Source organism: Lissotriton helveticus, chromosome 11 (assembly GCF_964261635.1).
Source record: "Lissotriton helveticus chromosome 11, aLisHel1.1, whole genome shotgun sequence".
NCBI lineage: Eukaryota > Metazoa > Chordata > Amphibia > Caudata > Salamandridae > Lissotriton > Lissotriton helveticus.
In genome coordinates, this window is record NC_136072.1 from 941,195,405 (window position 1) to 941,214,396 (window position 18,992).

The following is an 18,992-nucleotide window of genomic DNA, read 5'->3' on the forward strand; positions in this document are numbered from 1 at the left end:
AGACCATCATCAGAACTGTCTTCACTTGTTTGCTTATTGATTTGAAGGTGCCGCAGTCTACATTCCTCAGGTTCACAAGTTCTGAAGAACATGCTCCTCTATCCTCCTCCTCCAGACTGCGATTTCCCTCCAAGCAGAGTGCTGGATTACGCCCAATGAAGAAAGACTCAGCACTTGTGGGGGTGTTGTACTTCTTTGCGGGTGAGTTGACGGATTTGGGCCCATTGCTGTGAAGCTCTAATAATGGACAAAAGTGTTTTGGACCAAATATGAGGTGGAAATTTCTTGCCGTTTTTGCTGACTTGCTTGCCTTTGAGGTGCTCTTTGGCGGGGTTCCGGGGGTTTGTGTGTAATTTTTGGTGTCTGTCGAAGCACTGCTGCGACAGTCTAATCTTGATTGCATTTGCTTTTCAGGAAATCCGTGGTGGAAAACAGGAGTTATGATGATTGATGATGATGACCTAGCTGAACAGCGCCGCATTTGGAACGAAGGCCGAGAGATATTGTAAGTATGAGATTTAGCTTTTTCGCTGTTTGGGGGTGTTGTCGGGTGTTTTTTTGCGGGTGGGTTGGCGGGTCTTGCCTGGGGCATTCCTGGGAAGGTCTAATACCGGATAGAAGTGTTTTGGACAAAATCCATAAGGAACAGCCTTTTTTTTGCTATTTCTTCTGACATCTTGCTCAATGTAGCGTTTTGGGGGGCTTCCTGCTGTTCGTGGGTGGGTTGCGTCCGGGGTCTCTGTCGAAGCACTGCTGCGACAGTCTAATCTTGATTGCATTTGCTTTTCAGGAAATCCGTGGTGGAAAACAGGAGTTATGATGATTGATGATGATGACCTAGCTGAACAGCGCCGCATTTGGAACGAAGGCCGAGGGATATTGTAAGTATGAGATTTAGCTTTTTCGCTGTTTGGGGGTGTTGTCGGGTGGTTTTTTGCGGGTGGGTTGGCGGGTCTTGCCTGGGGCATTCCTGGGAAGGTCTAATACCGGATAGAAGTGTTTTGGACAAAATCCATAAGGAACAGCCTTTTTTTTGCCATTTCTTCAGACATCTTGCTCAATGTAGCGTTTTGGGGGGCTTCCTGCTGTTCGTGGGTGGGTTGCGGCCGGGGTCTCTGTCGAAGCACTGCTGCGACAGTCTAATCTTGATTGCATTTGCTTTTCAGGAAATCCGTGGTGGAAAACAGGAGTTATGATGATTGATGATGATGACGACCTAGCTGCACAGCGCCGCGTTTGGACCGAAGGCCGAGAGACATTGTAAGTATGAGATTTAGCTTTTTCGCTGTTTGGGGGTGTTGTGTCGGGTGTTTTTTTGCGGGTGGGTTGGCGGGTCTTGCCTGGGGCATTCCTGGGAAGGTCTAATACCGGCTAGAAGTTTGTTGGACAAAATCCATAAGGAAACACCAGTTTTGGCACTTTTTGTAAGTTAGGGTTCGTTAGGGTTAGCCCTAGCAGCAGGATTGCATGTGTTTAGGGGGGTTCTATTGCAACGCGGTTCTGTTGTTGTAGAGCACTGTTGGAGCGATGCTGGCTATGGATACTTTTGCTTGCTTGCAAGTGGTTTGAATACAATCCACGGTCTGTATTTGGGCCTACTGTTACTTTCAAAGTACGTTTTGTAACCATTTTTCTGCTAGGCATCGTTTTTGGAGATATGATTGGGGTTCTTCTACATTTTTGCGACTGGCTTTAGTAAGGGTCTTGGTGGGAGCATTGCTGGGAAGGTCAAATTTTGTTCTAAAACACAGTAGTACACCCACCTTGAGGGGAAAGATCCGCTATAATATTTTGGCCATACTTATTGATCCTTAAAAAGGTGACTCAGACAGAGCACGCAATTTCAAAAATATTGTACTGTCTATTAGGGAAATCAAAGTGTCACTTTTTGAACCACACAGCGTACATACCTTTTATTTATTTATCAGTGGTATTGTAATAGCACTTCCTGTTTTCCGTTCAATAATTACAGGCCGGGTTTCAGTCAACATCCGCCAGGCAGGCAGTGGACAGGGTGTCTCTTCTGTCAGTGGTCACCACATTGATGGACGAAGCGTCAGCTGGAATGGAGGAGTGCCGCCAATAAGAGGAATTGTTTGCTGCATGCAACTTACTTACCAATTTCAACAGGACAACTCCAACAACATACGCAATACAGATACAGTATCCATTGTTGTCTTTTATTCTATGAGTGTGACTGCATGTGCTTACCTTTAGTTTGTAACCAAAGATTGTCTGTATCTTCAATTATTGTTTGTCCATGCTCTGCTTTTTTTTTCTTCTCTCAACAAAACCTACCCAAAAAGAAACCCCCATTCCCATCCATTTTACAAACCCTAACCCTCTTCCCCCGGGCTGTGTTGTTTTGCTTGATGTCTGACTAAAATGACATCAATAATTCCACACACTTGCTGGGGAGGATAAGGTCATAGCAGCAACAGGCTGGTGAAGGAATACGAGGATATCTTCTAGACTTACTCAGCTTCAGTACTATATCTTCTAGTAGTAGTAGCCAATGTCAAATAAATTCAACGCAAGTACTAGTTATACTTGCAATACTTTACCATTTGTTAGGCTACATTATGGCACTGTTCTAGTGTACTGTCACCTGCTATTTTCTCGATCGTACCGTAACCGTTGTAATGCTACAGTAAGGAGTACAAACAAGGTTTCGTTTTCTTTTTTTCCATAGGCATGCAACTGCCACTGTGTCACACCACTAGTACCACCGCAATGAGGAAATGTCACCCGCCCAGGAATGACAACGTTAATCCCCATTTCACCTGGAGCCAGCCCTGGGCCTAGCCCTAATTTCTAACACAAATTACAGGTAAGATAAGCGTTTGGTGGGAGGTAGTATAATGGAGTATTATTTCGGAGTAGACAAGAGATTGACGGTTGTACTACTAAAGTCCTACGACTGTTCAGGAAAACAAAGTTACTGTTACACCCCCGCCCCCCACCCACCAGACTGAAAAGCAGTAAAAAACAGGTATGGTCAGATAAAGTTGAAAAATATATTTATTTATCCCTAACAAAATAATCTCCCTCACCCACCCTAACCCCAACGATTGTCTCTGAAACGTCCCAAAACGATCCCAACTCCCAAATCCCACCCCCCAAAAGTCTATAAAAAAAGGGCAAGGGACACTCCACTACTGGAGGGTGCTGGTGCTGGTGCATGATGCGGCATGGGCATCATACTCCTTGCGGAGGGTGGCAAGCTCGGAGCGGAGGCCCTTAACCAAGTTCTTATACCTCAGGACCTCCTGCTCCAGGTTGGACATGCGGACTCGTAGGCGGCGTTGGCGTTCCTTGCAGCTCCTGTGGGGGGCAGCTGGTATTTCGGTTGCTTGGCGGTGGCGGTCGTCTTTCTTAGCCCGGCTCGGTCCCGCTGGCTTAGTCACGGAGGAGGATGCAGTGGTCACAGTCGAGGATGTTGCCCCGCTCGACTGCGTGTCCTCCTCCTCCTCCAGGGCCACCAGCCGCCGATACTCGGCGACTGTGGCCTCCAGCCTCCGTTGCCGGGCCAATCTAGCCTGCTCCCTCCTTGTTGTTGATTTGGAAGGAGCAACTATATGAAGAAAGAAAGACATAGTCTGTAACCAATGCTCCTTATTAATAACACAAAGTGATTGAGCCGAAAGTTGGGTCACAGAGTACAAGTAGCAAATTGAAAGCACAGTACATAACTATTGAGGACAGTATCTATGTAACCTCCCACTTCTGCATCCTTGCTCTAACAGTAGTGGTAGTTTAATGAACTAATTCTACGACCACTATGGACTTCCATTACAGTCGACTATGACAGTACACCAGTCTTATTCTTCTTCTTCTCTCTTGTTTAGGGAAATGGGTACGTTATCTTATGCAAGCCGGCAGAATGACATGGACACAGCACAGTGAAGTTGCACCCGAGAAAAAAAGTTGCACACCATGATGAGTGAGACAGACTTGCGTTACTGTACCGGTCCAGTACATGCAGGTGGTGAAGCTATTACTTTTCTATTACGGGTGGCACTGAGAATACTCTGTTACAAGGGCTACTGCTTAATTAATTTACCTTTCACCCTACAGTGCAAATGAGTACTAGAAAAGGAAACTGAAGAAGCTAACTAATTTGATTATCTATCACTTCACATGGGACGTATTTAATGACAGATGAGATGACTTTAGGTGCTTTGCTTAATATTGAGTGAACAGTGATACACCCACACATGAATGACGTACTACAAGTAAACTAAAGTTATTAAGAGAGGTACGGAGTGTCCACCGTAATAACCAGATATATGCTGTGAATGCAAACGCAATACAAAGTACTGCTACTATTCATGGTAGTATTGGACACATTTACAATTTCTTTTCCTTGCCTTCCCTGCACTGGGACGGACGTGCGGGTGCGGTGGTACATGCTCTTCAAGGTAACACTTACTTCACCTGGCGACCATCTACTCTCTCTAGATACACATGTGCTATCTAAGAGTCAGAGAATACCATGCTCCAGGCATCCATTCAGTCAAAGTATACGCACACATACAGTTTCTGTTTCACCCACCCAGGCTGCTGTCCTTCCACCCATCCTTGCTTCATCATTGACCCAGCCATGCACTATACCATATTCTTTCCTTCCCAGCCACCTCTGGGTCCAAGCAAACACATATCGTTCTTCTTTGCCAGCCATCATACAAGTTCGCGTCCCACTTACTTACACCCTTCTTTCGCTTTTCGTTCATCCCATCCATCACGTTCGTCTAAGAACTTATTGGGATTCTTCTCACCAAAAACTTCACAGCTAAGTCGAAGTACATTTCGAGGAGGCTACTACCTGGTTGATTTGTAATTGTAATACACCCGTGCAGAAAGCACACTATGCAGTCTTCAATCTCAATAAGTAAGGAATATATAGCTTACCTGTTTCCGCCACCACCGTTTGATCCCCCACAGGAACGGCCGCCAGCTCTTCTACCGCCGCCTCCTCCCCAGAGGCCTCCGAGTCCTGGTCCAACACAGCCACCTCCGCGCTGGCCCCGTCACCAGATGTTACACCTACAAAGTACATTTAAGAATGTTAGAATACACCACTCACTACTATATAATATTTGGTCTAGGAGAAATGTTAAAAAAACAGAATACAATGTAATAATTTGTGACTGTCTACTCCATAGTAAAAATGTCCCATTTTCCAGGGAAGGCTGTTGTCTTGCTGCACTTTTATGCACAACTGATGAATGCTTGCTTTTGATTTTTAACACGCACCACTTTTTCTCCTAACAGACAGAAGCTTGACTCCTGAGTCCTAAGAACACGACCAGGATCAAGTTCAAACTAGGTGAGAGTTCGGCTCGACCACAAGAAATGTGTCCAATTAATCGTCAGCACTAACCACTTTTCCGTTTACAGTTAAATAGTTTTATGACAAAGTAGATTTTAATAAATGTGTTTACTTTTAATAAAGCTTTTAAACTTAAATAGACTCTGTGGTTTTTGTTCCTCTAGACTAGAGTGGATGAGCTAAAGGTTTTGGAATTTTTGCAAGCATGAGTGCCTCTGACACTTCTTGACTGTGCTGTGACTCCGTACTACTCTCTTGTCCTGCGTACGATAATCTAGAGATCATTGGGGATCTATAATCGGTGACTTCGGGAGCTGAATGACTCTGCCACACTATCTAGTCAGTAAGGAGACAGTGCATAGAGGTATTGCTGAATATAATGGGAGTCCAATGGAATTGCCAAATGTCCAATCTTAGTTAGCTACACAGACAGACTAATAAGAATAGTCTAGTAATACCACAGGGAGTCATATTCGAGGCAGGATAAGAATTTATATCCAGTCTACAAGAAGATCAAAGACGATTTAGAAAAAATCGAATGAGGAACGCTAGGAAAAAATAGGTACTGTTTATTAAAATGTAAACTTACTGGGGCCAGCAAAGGAGCCCTCGCCTGCCCGATCCTGGCCTGCATCCTCAGCACCCTCCTCCTGTGTCCTCTTGCCCTTGGGGGGAGCTGATGTACAACATGAAAGAAAGAAAAACCAGAAAACATGGATGAGATTTTTCAACCAAATCAAACATTTCAAAAGAACAATAACAACATATTTTGGAAAAATAGCAAATAGATAGACAACTATTCCACGGGATCTATCTCATGTGGTATACTACGTTATTCGTATTGCCTGATTTGCGGAACGTTGACTTAGAAAGTTCCTATGTAACTCAATAAACAGACTACTAAAGAGGTTTGCCTAGGCCTGGCACTGCAGGCAGCAGTGCGCAACACGTGACAGACAAAGTCCATCCTGCTTGCAGATCAGTGAATACTCAAACTATCAATCCACCCGCCACCACCGCCACTATTTCTTCTTATAGCCATGTGACTGTCTAAAGGAAGGACTGGACTTCAGTCTGTTGGGGCTGATTTAGAAGTCCCTTGCGGAAGTTGCGGCTGATTTTCCTCCATTGTTGCGTGCCTTTTCTGACGCAGCGGCAGAACAAAAGACTCGCCATGGTGTTGGTGCGGCGTATATATTAAAAAAAAACCACATATGGGCATATGGGCGATGCATCACGTTGTAAAGCCCTGCGCCATCAGGGGGCGTTCCGGCGCAAGGGAGGGCGTACCTGCGCAGGAACGAATCCTAAAAGTGGCTGAGGGAAATCTACAAGATGTCAATCAGTCACTTTTAGGACAATGATGCATGACTCAAACCCTGCGCGCTTGAAGCCGACGTACGGCTTGATGCAGCATTGGGGAGATAGGGTACCCCAGAGCATTGCTGGAGCTGCGCCATCGTTGGCACGCAACTCCAGCAATGCGCTGCCTTTACGGCACAGATGCGTAAGGCTTCTGTGACGTTTTGGGCCAATGGGTGGTGGTGGCATGGCACACAATTACTGCCGCATCCCTGCTACTTTGCAGGGATGCGCCGGTAATTGAAAATATGACCCTTACTGTCTAGCATTACGCAGTTCTTTTCTTTACAGTACACTCATACATAATTTCTCAGGCCAATGAAATGCTTCTGAACACAACATACAAAACAAAGAAGCATAGTAGCAAGCAAGGCTACTGAGAAGGAGAGCAGTGCACCTGAAATGCATAGAAGATTTTGAAATATAATTTACCTCAATGTAATCGGCAGCATTATTGCTCTTGGTAAAGAACAAAGATTTGCAAATAACAGAGCAGGATAAAACAGAGTAGTAAATGTACTACTACTACTACTCACCAAGCCCGGGGACCTCTACGCCGAGCGCGTCCAGCAAGTCCCGCTCCCGGTCCATGACATCGGTCCAGCGGTGGGTGGCCTGGTTATATGTGCGCCGGACCCCAGAGATCTTGTACATGGCCCGGCACACCTTCTCCCACCGCTTGCGACGCTCCCGGATGCCATAGCCGGTCGCGATCTTGCCGCCTCCCAGGATCGTCTTGGGGAGGCGGCGCTGGACGTGGAAGATCAGTGCCGCCACTTCCTCCGCGCTGAAGATCTCCCTCTGGACCACTTGCTCCCCCCTTAAACGCCCGCACGGGAGCCGGGCACGGGGTGCGGGACCCTTCCCCTTCTCAGGGTGCTTCCCGGCTCCCTTTACCATGGTCTGGGCAGAAATAAACTTAAATGATAAAGAAGAAATAGAATAGTGAAGAAGAAAAGAAAAGAGTTTAAAAAAGTAGTTTAAAAGTAACTAAAAGCTGCAGAAAACACAAAAATATAGAGCTAGAAAAATAGAGGGATAGATAATAAGTAAAATTAGATCAAAAAAACTTCAAACAAGCAAAGGATGGCAGAGATTGAGAGAGGATAGAGAAAGCATGCCCAGAACCATAGCAATGAATGAGAAACAAGATGGCCGCGCCCGTTCACGACCGCGTGGGTAAGTTCGCGCGAGATTTTCCTTGCGAGTACGCGCGAAATTGTACTAGCGAGCAGCACACTTTGCGAGATTACACATAGCGGGCGGAAACGGAATTACGTCACGCCAACAAGATGGCCGCGCCCGTGTACGACCGATAGGGTAACTTGGCAAACGTATAGCTAGAAGCGCCTCGCGAACACGCGCAAGATCACGCGAACATACACGTCGCAACAAAAACAATTTTGTATTCGCACGTATTCGCGGCTTCCGAAATCGATCTCGCACGGATTCGCGCCCCAAAAAACGCGCGAAATTGCAGAAAAAACGATTTTAGCTAAACTGAAAGCAATGAGCAGGTGCAAAAGTTCAAACTTAACATTAGTAACATTCAAGGTAGTGCTTCCTGATGGGCCCCTCCAGAGTTTGCAACTATTATATGACCCTGCTATGACCCAAACAGCAGGCTCATAGAATAGCACCATAAAGGTCCTGTGAAAAAAAAATTTCACTGCAACAAAAAGCAAATTACAGATAAGGAAGGAAGCAGGTGCCAGCCAGACTGGAACTTTCAAAATTACTGACACATTAATGAAACACAAATTAATTGATGGCAGTTGAAGAAGGGCAGGTGTGCTTGCTTTTTTCAACCACCATAATCTACAGTGATAAATAAACCTAATAGGTGCCAGTGAGGATGTACTAGAGGGTGGCATGGGTGTCCCAGAGGGTGGCAGTGGTGAAACAGAGGGTGCTGTGAACCTGTGATGATAAACCAGACGTAGAAACAACATAGTCGCGGCCGTTGCGAGCCGAAAATTAAGTTTGCAATTGCGAACTTGTCCCAAAATCGGCGCGAACACGCGCCAACACAAAAAACGGAAAAATCCGCAAATCCGCTACAGTTCGCGGATCTTCGCGGATTGCGAATCCGTAAATACGCAAGTTCGCGGATTGCCAATCCGCAAAATCCGCCCATGCTTAATCCTAACTCTTCTCTGTATTGTTTTACGATGTCAGACAATAGGTGACTGGTTGCATATGATAGGATGCAGCTCGAAATTACAAGCTTTATGAACTAAGCTTTTGCACATTATCGGTCAAAGGATAGGTAACAGCATTCAACCAGATTTATATTTAATTTTACTTGGTGCCTCATTACATTTACTAGATCTTACATGGTCAAAAGGATGTATTAAATTTACAGCAATCTCTGTGGCAAAAGCACTCATTTTGCAAATATGAATGTCATTTTCAGTATGTTCAGCGATTGATTTGTAGTCAAACATGAATTGTGTAAAATATGCATTTTATGCATTGCGACATAACTATCTTCATAAATTCGAAAAAGCCTGGACTTATTTTTTAAATTTACAATGAGTTATATTATGGTCACTTTCATATTTGCTACTTGATACATTTTTTAAATGTGCGTATTATTTGCTTCTATGATTGACTTGTACTTTAAATCTAAGATTTTATTTTTCTTTCTACCCAATGAAAAAGTAGTAACCTTCATGGACACATAAAGTGTTACAGCAAGAAACACAGTGCCAAACATAGTTGCTCATCTTGGTGCACTTTCAAAAAGTGGAATATAGCAGAGGATTTTATTGAGAAAATGAACATTAAAAAATAAAGCTCAGTTTTGTTATTTGAAAAGCAAGCTTTTTTCTCTGAAATTTCTGTTCCAAAGAGACATTTAATTAGAAATCCATCATTTCAGATACCTTTGTCTTAACACAAATATTCAACAAGAGTATTTTTTAAAGAAATGTCTTTGGACTGTTGTTAACCACCATCCAATTTCCGCACAACTTCTTTCTTTGTAAATGAAGTAGAGGTTTTGGGACCAGGATTTGCTCAGTTACATCGTGCATCAACTTGAATTGAGTTGGCAAGGATACAATACACTAGCTTAGACCTAGCAAATGTCACAATGGTTTAACACAGTTCAGTTTGTTTAACTTCATATCTCTGATTCATAAGGTCAGTAGGTCAATACCTATGTCCAGTAGGCCATATTAGCTTACCTGTGTGCCTCAACTCTATTGTTATCCCTCCCAATAGATCATTGAATTGATTAAGAGAAAATAATATATAGAATGACATATTATATATAGCATTTGGCATTGCTGTTCTCATTTTGTTAGTGAAAATTAATTTTTTTTAAACCTGGTGTTATAGATAATTTAACAAAGTTTCTGTACACTGAATTGGTTAATACTTAAGAACGTAAATTATGTTTTCATGATGTTAATACCATATTTTTTGTTACAGAAGAAATCGTGCAATACCTTCAGGAATTTTAGTGAGTGACAGAATCTGAGCAGGATAAGGGGGACTATCAGCTGCATTTTGGCACTTGCTGCCTTACATACAGATAAAGAGCTGCTTCAAGTGGAGAGCAGATTTAAAAGGGACCAATCTATGGACATCTTTTCAGTAGCTTGAAGTTATTTATTCATTGTAGATGGATTAACAACGTTAGGCTTAAAACAACATGTTGTCAAAATCCTCTAATTACTGAGCAATCCTCAGTAACTTCACCTCTGTCTTTTACATAACTAGGTACATTTGTACAATGGGGTCAGTAATTCACAGTTAATAATGAAAGGCATGTAACAAAAAGAAGGGCTTCCCGTGGCACAATGCAATCCCTCACATTGAAGATGCTAATTTGAGATTTATTTCAGTTTTGATACAGAACAAGAATACAATATTTCTAATCATATTATAGAAATTCTAGAGAAGGCTTGTTCGAATAAGTACCTACACAATATAATTAAATTGCTAACATTAAGAAATATAACATTTAAGGGTGAACATTTTAAGCATGCTGGTTTAATTGAACCTGAAATATGTAAAAGAGAGAGAAAAGACATAACAAATGATAGTGAGGAGAGAAGAAAGAAATGAAGAATAAAAAGAAGGACAAGAAAGAATACACTCAGTGCTAAAGTGCCATTAATGTATGAATAAGAAGTATTCTGAAGTACTGAGTAATCAAAAACATACTGATTACAATTATGTAAGAATGGAGACTTTATTCTGTAAAACATAGAAGACACTTTTACAGCAGTGCATATAAAGAAATATTGGGGCGGAACCAAAACAAAACCATTTTTATATTGCCATGTATTGAAGGAGCATGATCAATTCCAACAAGTATAATGCCAGCAGGATTAAACATATAATCTTTTGTATTTTTGAGGATTATTAGCTGGACAGCAATAGCTATGAGTAAAACAATAGTTTTATTATTGATGCAATTAAAATATTTCCTGGAATGATTAACTTTCTCATAGTAAAATAATTGTGTATCAAAGAATATAGATGGTACTCAAGATGCCGTCAGATAGACATGCTCAGATAGATTGATTAGATATCAAGATATTTATGCAAATTGGCTTGCCACACTACAGTTTCAAATTGTCTCTGCGGTCTCCTTAAACACATTTCTCTCTTTCTATACTTCTCCATAACTGTCAACATGGTTGCTCTTTCCCTACTAAAATAAAGAGCTTGAAAGACATGAGAAGTATAGTGAGTGAGAGCAGCATGGAGAAGTCAAGGCAATTACAAAAAAAAGTAGTATGTGTTATCTTTCGAAATCACATATGCTCCTTCTCTGATCAAGTTAGACTTGAGAAATTCAAACAGCTATTGTCAGATATCTAAAAGCCAAAGGGCAATGCATCTATATTTCAAAATACAACTCATAGTTATTTTTTAATTAGTGGTCACAACCAGCCTATTTGGCAGACAGCTAGAAATTACTAGACAGTAGTATATATTTCACTGATTCATTTTCTGTGGTCTCGTAGAAAGCAGTTTAAAATATGTATAAGTAATTTCTAATGATTATTTATTATGGCTGAAACCTTTATAAATTGTAATGTATTACAGATTAACCTTTCCATTTATTGATGACTATTTGTACTCATGATATCAGCATATAACATACATGTTTTCTACCCTTGTGATATAAGACATTGTAAAACTGTTTGCCATTTTAATACACCTGTGATTTATGCCATGTGTCTTTTCAGGAAGCTTCTCCTTGGATACCATATCTAAGCATGGCATCTATATTTGCATTTATCCTGAGCTTTGGATTAGGACCAGGTATGTTTGAACAGTAACCCTACACGTGATGCTACTATTTATTAAATATTTCAGATGCAGCTGCTTTTTCTTTCAAGCTATGCTGAGACTTACTTAGTGTGTATACACGAGTAATGATCGTTTCTTACACCAATTCATGTGATTACATTCTTCAACCTTCAAAGAGCTTAAATCATGTATGAACTGCAGCACTAGGCAGACAAATTAATCCTCAAATTAAATCAGCAGGTTTTGTCGGACTATCTCAGAATTCATTTTACTGTGTGAGTCAGTAAGTTTTATGCAAGGCCTACATTTGCTAAATATGGAGCATAAATAGCAGTAATGAATTAGAAAGTATCTGTTCTATTCAATGCAATTATGTATGTGTTATCTAAGTGTTCTCATGATCATTAAATCCTTGGATTGATATGACATCCTGATGTATCTGAAAATGTACTGCAGGTTGATGGGAGTGCATCCACTATTCTTTAATATTGAGACAGATTAATAGTTTTAGTAACAACACTACAGTGCACCTACAAATAGAAAAAACAGAAATATAAGACTCCTGATAGCTTGTATACAGCTTTTATATTGCCTGACTAGTGAGAGCTGTCTAACAACACAGGGTTTCTGATGGTGACTCTCCTACACATTCTGGAACTCACTACGTAAATAAGAAATTAGTATCTATGCCTCAAAAACAACTGACAATTTCCTAAATATGTTTTGTCCAGAGGACCTTTAAATTCTGCATACCACTCACCATAGTACACATTGTTGTTATACCACTAAAAGACAGGACGTTTGTAATGGTTGCAGTGCTGAGTCCAGTCCTTTAGCTGCTGCCAGCATTTTTCTCTAATAAATATGCGATGCAATTTATTATGAGAATCAGCTTGTCTCAATGAACCACATTTCATACAATGGGTGTGACAGACATTCTTCGATATGTTAGAAACGTCTTAAACACGTCTTTTAAACACGTCTTAAACACGCAGGTAGGATTTCAAGTGACTCTTGGCATGGCCTACCAGCGTCTTTATTTAGATATCCCCCGAAAATCTATTGTTTCCATCAGTTTTGAATGTGAGCAAGCATATTTGAGATTACATTTACACATTAGAGATGAGGCCTGTAACTGACAAGTAGGATTTGAAACACTAGGTCTGGTTCACAAAGAGACTACACTGAGAGATGTACTATTAACTGACAGTGTGCCACCTGTTAAATAGATCAGTGCCCAATATGTTACAGACAGATTGACTTCCACAGATGGTAGGATGGCCCATATTGATAGAGAAGGAAGCCACTCTCTTTCCCATATAAAGAATCCCCGGGTCTCCTATCCCCCCTAAATCTTATTTACTGCTGTGGGAGAATACGTTGGGAAAAGGATCACACCAGGGAGGAAAATGTTAGTTGTGCACCTGTCAAGGTTCTTCGCTAAGAGAGCGGAGGGCAATGTAGACTGCTATTAAGCAGGCTTTGTTTGAGGCGAGGATGGCCCTTTTTTATGGAGGAAGGGGAAGAACTTCATTCTCTGCAGTTATGTGCACAAAAAGGGAGATCGAAAGGGACCATGCCTACCAAGCAGCAACTATAGGGTAGGAAAAAGAGAGGGGGCAGGGATTGAAAGATCCCTCTATGTAAGACATTTTACCTTGGCTTTAGAGAGACAGACAGGAAGTTTTCAAAGATCATTCCCAGTCCATACTTGCCTCATTTTTATACCTACTGATCTTTAGCATAAAGTGGCAAGGACATACCTGGTTGGTTCCACTTAAAAGTAGAAACCAAACTCTGAGGTTGATTCATTGGCAGGCAACAGTACTTTAGTGGAGCAAGTATCTATGAAGAAATGGGCTTGGTGCCATTAACGATTACACCCAAAAATGATGACAAAAACAACAATGAAGGGAACATTAGAACACTATCAAGATGTTTTAAAGATGTTACTAAAGAATGTGTTCTGGAGTTTTTAAAATCCTTATTTGCCTCCTCACCTATTGAAAAAGATTCCGCAAAATTCTTCTAAAAGCAAGAGTAGGATCCTAAAAGGGGCTGGAAATCACCATTTCTCTTTATCCCTGAACAAGCAGCCCGTCCAGACGTTGTCCAGGTATGAAATAGAATGTGTGTATTTTGGCAAGAGCAAGTTATTTTAAAATCTCGCGGTAGACAACATTTTTTGTTTCATTATAATAGGGATGGAGAAGGGCCAGCTGCAGCCCTGGTTGATGTTAGCAGGCGCGTGTAATTGGTGTGTTGATCCGCCGCCTGAGCCCAGCTACATCCCTGGTTGATGTTAGCAGGCGCGTGTAATGTCGTTGAATGAGAGAGTTATCAGCCGCGGGTAAATCCGTTTAATGAGAGAGTTCAGTGACAGCGAGTAGGAGAGGCTGCAGTAATTGTCCCCGCAGACACGCTCATTTGCGTGTTCCCCCGCTTGAGGCCCAGATGCAGGCCTGTTTGATGTTAGCAGGCGAGTGTTCCCCCTCTTGAGGCCCAGCTGCAGCCCTGGTTGATGTTATCAGGCGCGTGTAATTAGTGTACTGATCCGCCGCCTGAGCCCGGCTAGAGCCCTGGTTGATGGTAGCAGGCGCGTCTAATTTCGTTGAATGAGAGAGTTCAGTAACAGCGCGCAGGAGAGGCTGCAATAATGTTACTTACCAGGACTCCAGCTGAACGTGTTTGTCAAGCCCCTAGCACATGGCCACAGCAGACGATCTTCTGATTAATGTACGACCCACATGGCATGAAGGGAGGAACGTAGCACATGCCCCCAGCATTTCTCACGCCCCCAGCGTGCCCCTTGATGCGGTGAAATAGCGTTCACATGGCATGAAGGCCGGACACACGCCCCCAGCGTTTCTCACGCCCCAGCGTGTCATGCCCCCAGCATGTCACGCCCCCAGCGTGCCCCTTGATGCTGCGCTGCAACGTAATTGGCGCTTGTATGTACGACTCACATGGCATGAAGGGCGGACACACGCCCCCAGCTTTTGTCACGCTCCAGCATTTGTCACGCCCCCAGTGTTTATCACGCCCCCAGTCCACGATGTGATGGACGTACCACACACCCCCAGCTTTAGTCACGCCCCCAGCCAACGCCCACAGCACAACGCAGACACGCCCACAATGGACTACTTTGCTGGCACGGTTCTTTTACCTTTTAAATGTATATGGTGTCCTACGGTACAATTGTATGTCTTGCACTGTATGATTGTGATGAACACCACTGTTTCTTGAAAAGTTAATAAAAACAATATAGCATAGCCTATGTCCTTCTGCTGCAACTGCCCTTTCCAACACTGTATTGGGTGTTGTGATTGGTGCTGTGGTTACTGAGATTACCCGCCTCAAAGGTTTGGGCTCTTTCTTTATAATATTAGTATGGATGATCCTTGGATAACTATCCAAAGTATGATTAGTTGAGCGAGTAGCAGTTACACCTTTTCAGTGTTAAACACTGGGCAAGCTAATTACAATTCCACCTCCTTAAAATACTTTGCCAGTTTTACATGTTCATTTTGAAAGAGTACTTTGTTTCATTGAGAACTGTACAATATATTTACAGACGTGATTAAAATAAAAAAAAATAAAGGAATACCATTGAACCAGAGATATTTTATCTTGTAACTTTTAAATACGTAAATCAACAATGCTTCACTTGGCTTGCCGGTATGTAAAAAGTTCGAATGGGGCAATTATTACCCAAGATGGTGCACTAAATAATGTGTTTGTAAAAATAAAAACGAAAGGGGCATAAGCGGAAGGGTGAGCCTATCCTGACCCCCTGTGCCCATGTGATGGGGCCCCAAAGGAATGCCCTGTAATTAAATAAGTGTTATAAATATATTTTTAATGTGTAATTTGTGAAATTTTGATATTCCATAGATCCTGCCGAGCCTTCTTGGAGGTTTCAGGATTTCTGAATTCTGGGATGATTAAAAAAATGAATTTATGCATACAGCTGCCTATACACACTGGCTATATGCCCAGGTTGGCCGCCCCTGGGGTTTGGCTGCATGCCATGACCTGCAGTTGTGTGCAGTGGAGATCGCCATACATGGACGTACCCTGCTACCACCTGTTACTGCATATGGTCAACGATCAAGTGCAGTTGGGGGTTGGCTTTCCAAGGAACTGTGCATGTGGTATATGATAGAAAAATCATTAAAACAACAACAACAGTTAATATTATGCTATGGTTAGCTTCGCATTTAACTCCTTAAATGTTTGCTTCAAAAAACCTTAGATATTCACCTAAAACTACAATTAAAGTGGAGTTATTGTTGTGAATTAATACCAAACCATAACTTGCACACCAGATGAAATGCTTATGACTTAACAGTATTCATACCAATATCTATACCAGTATTTATATCAACATAAAAGCACAGTATAGTTTAAATACTAATACATACTCAAACTAATAAACAGTACTACATTCATAGTGATCACATTTACAGTGTTAAGAATAATATGATATATAATCTCATTTTAAGAATATTTAAGACACTTGATATTGCATTGGGTGGGGAGTGAGATCATGAGGATTGCCTTGGTGTGTTAGTTATTGTTTGCATGGGTGTTGTGCAAGATATGGATTGCAGTCCAAACCATAGCTTCTAAATTACAATAGGTTTTTGGTTTTTATTCGCAATCATAACTGCTTTAATGGTGATTGTTTAAAGTGAACATATATGTATGTCTGTGTGCCTCTACTGTACGTATGTTTCATTAATATTTATGAACTATTTCACATGAAAATCGAATAATGTTTTACAGCTTCAGCAGAAATTCATGTCTGAGTTTGTTCTTGTTCTAAATTTCTAGGTGGTATTACAATGGCATTGACGACTGAAATGTTCACGCAGCCCTCACGCCCTGCAGCCATAATGATAGGAGAATCTGTGCAATGGATTAGTTTCTTTATAATAGGGATACTTTTTCCTCTCATAATGGTATGCATTTACCTTTTTCTTTTTAAATCCCTGTTTTAACATGATGGTTTTTTTTTCTCCCCGTTGGTGTGTATTTGCCTTTTTTTCTTCTTTAAAACAATGTTCTTAACTTTTGTCTGTTATCATAGTATCAGTCAGTGAAGACCTGCCTAGTATTAATCTTTATTTGAGCACTTTTGTCATCTATTTCCAATAAATAAGTAATTTTATGACACAGCATAACTAATACGTGCTTCTTTTATTTATAATCGGACAAATGCAACAGGCGGAAGATTAAAACCCCAACAACCAGGAGTCTTTGATTTGAGACTGTCCGTCAATCTCATGTTCTCATTCATAAGGCAAACATCAGTCTAAGAGACAGCACTGACATCTAATGGACATACAACTATAGTGACTGCTGATTCCAGAAAGATAGATGCCAGTTTGGTGCATGACCACATACAGAGGATGACCATTTCTGCTCAGAAACATTGAAAAACTAATCGCAGCAGCCTGATAGGGTATCAACCTTCTACCAAACACTGCCAAAGCATTTATCTAATACTTTATCTGAAGATACTGGGGAGTGTGTTCCAAGGCAGGAGTTTGAATCAATACAATTTGGTTGGAGGCCTCAGTGGGGGTTTTAAGTGAATTAATTAAACTTTGTGGATTTGGCTGACATTTGTAGGTATTTACAAACTACTGTCTTTATGAATGGTGCATGCATACATGAGTCTAATGACAAATTGCATCTTTTCTCTTTTTTTTTTTTTAGAATGGACTAAGCTCATACAGCTTCCTGGTCTTTTTTGTGGAGTGTTCCCTAACAGCAACATTTATTTACTTCATTGTTCCAGAGACCAAGAACAAATCATTTCTTGAAATTAAGGAACAATTCCAACATTTGAATAGAAAGAATAAAATCCTGCTGCCAGAGCAAAATGGAGAGAAAGTGCTTGACACAGACAAGTAAAAGGAACGAAACATTAGGCACCTAGTAATGGCGTAACTCTATGTCTTTCAAGGTTATTTTTAACCATAGAGTCACAGATATATTTACTATATATTGCAAAAAAGTGAATGGCTCAAAAATACTATATTTGTACTACAGTTAATGCTTAGGAGCCAAGTATTACTCTCCACCATGTGAACTACATTTTTATGCATAACACATTGACAGAACTCTTTAATGAATGATGGCACCTGTTCTACAATATCTACAGTGGGTCATTTAAAATGGGTGATTAAAAATAAGGTTTTTAATTAGAACACGTGTGCAATAATACCGACTTCCACTGCTCTAAGAGAGCCAGGGTGTGCCAGAGCTGAGTGTTATGTCATGTATGTCTTGTCCCATGAGTGAGTCTCCTGCTGTGCGGTGTCTCTCTGTTTACTTAAGAACATGCTGTTTACCCTTTTTAGGCCTGCGCATTCGGTGAAGGCTAGAACATGAACAGATAAAGGTGTTTTGAGGTGGTTGTTGTCAATGGAACCACTTGAAGCTTCTTAATATTGGCGACGAGGACCTTGACTCACATCACCCACATGGCCTTGTTAAACAGAGCACCTGTTCTTGGGGGTTAGAGTGAGATAGCATAGAGTCAAATATAACCAACAACAAGAATCGTGCAAAATGTGATACTAATATGGCACTTGGCACAGTGTTAGGTAGTCATATGACCACTGATTTTTGATATAGACCACAAACATCTGACCCTCCCCCATTTTTGGTGTGTGTTTTCATAATAAAAAATGGCCACCAAAAGGACCAGTAAATTATCCTACATGTAATATTATTTTTCAGCACATAATTGTAATGGTTTTTAGCCAAGGATTTAAAAAATGCTGCAGTTTAACTGATTCATTGTACACTATGAAGTATGCAGATATATCATCGATATACAGGGTATTCCACAAAACTTGCTCACTCCCCTTAATGTTTGAATGACTAAAGATAGAAATTTCAAACAAAAATCATTGTTCATCAATAATGTTCTAGTTTATGTTGTTACTATTTTAGGGGCACATGGGCCCCACATACAAGGTATCTCAAAACTCTATAACAACATTTTTCA

General features: G+C 41.3%; 1 protein-coding gene across 1 annotated transcript in view; it reads left to right on the forward strand.

Moving 5' to 3' along the window:
- LOC144792329 (solute carrier family 2, facilitated glucose transporter member 11-like) overlaps nt 1-18,696 on the forward strand; it is a 594,529-nt gene extending 575,833 nt beyond the window's left edge. The window contains exons 11-13 of the mRNA XM_078667287.1: nt 11,905-11,980; nt 16,805-16,932; nt 17,693-18,696. Coding sequence (XP_078523413.1) covers nt 11,905-11,980; nt 16,805-16,932; nt 17,693-17,890 — 402 coding nt within the window. The 3' untranslated portion in view covers nt 17,891-18,696. The remainder of the gene's footprint in view (nt 1-11,904; nt 11,981-16,804; nt 16,933-17,692) is intronic.
- The last annotated feature ends 296 nt before the right edge of the window (nt 18,697-18,992 follow it).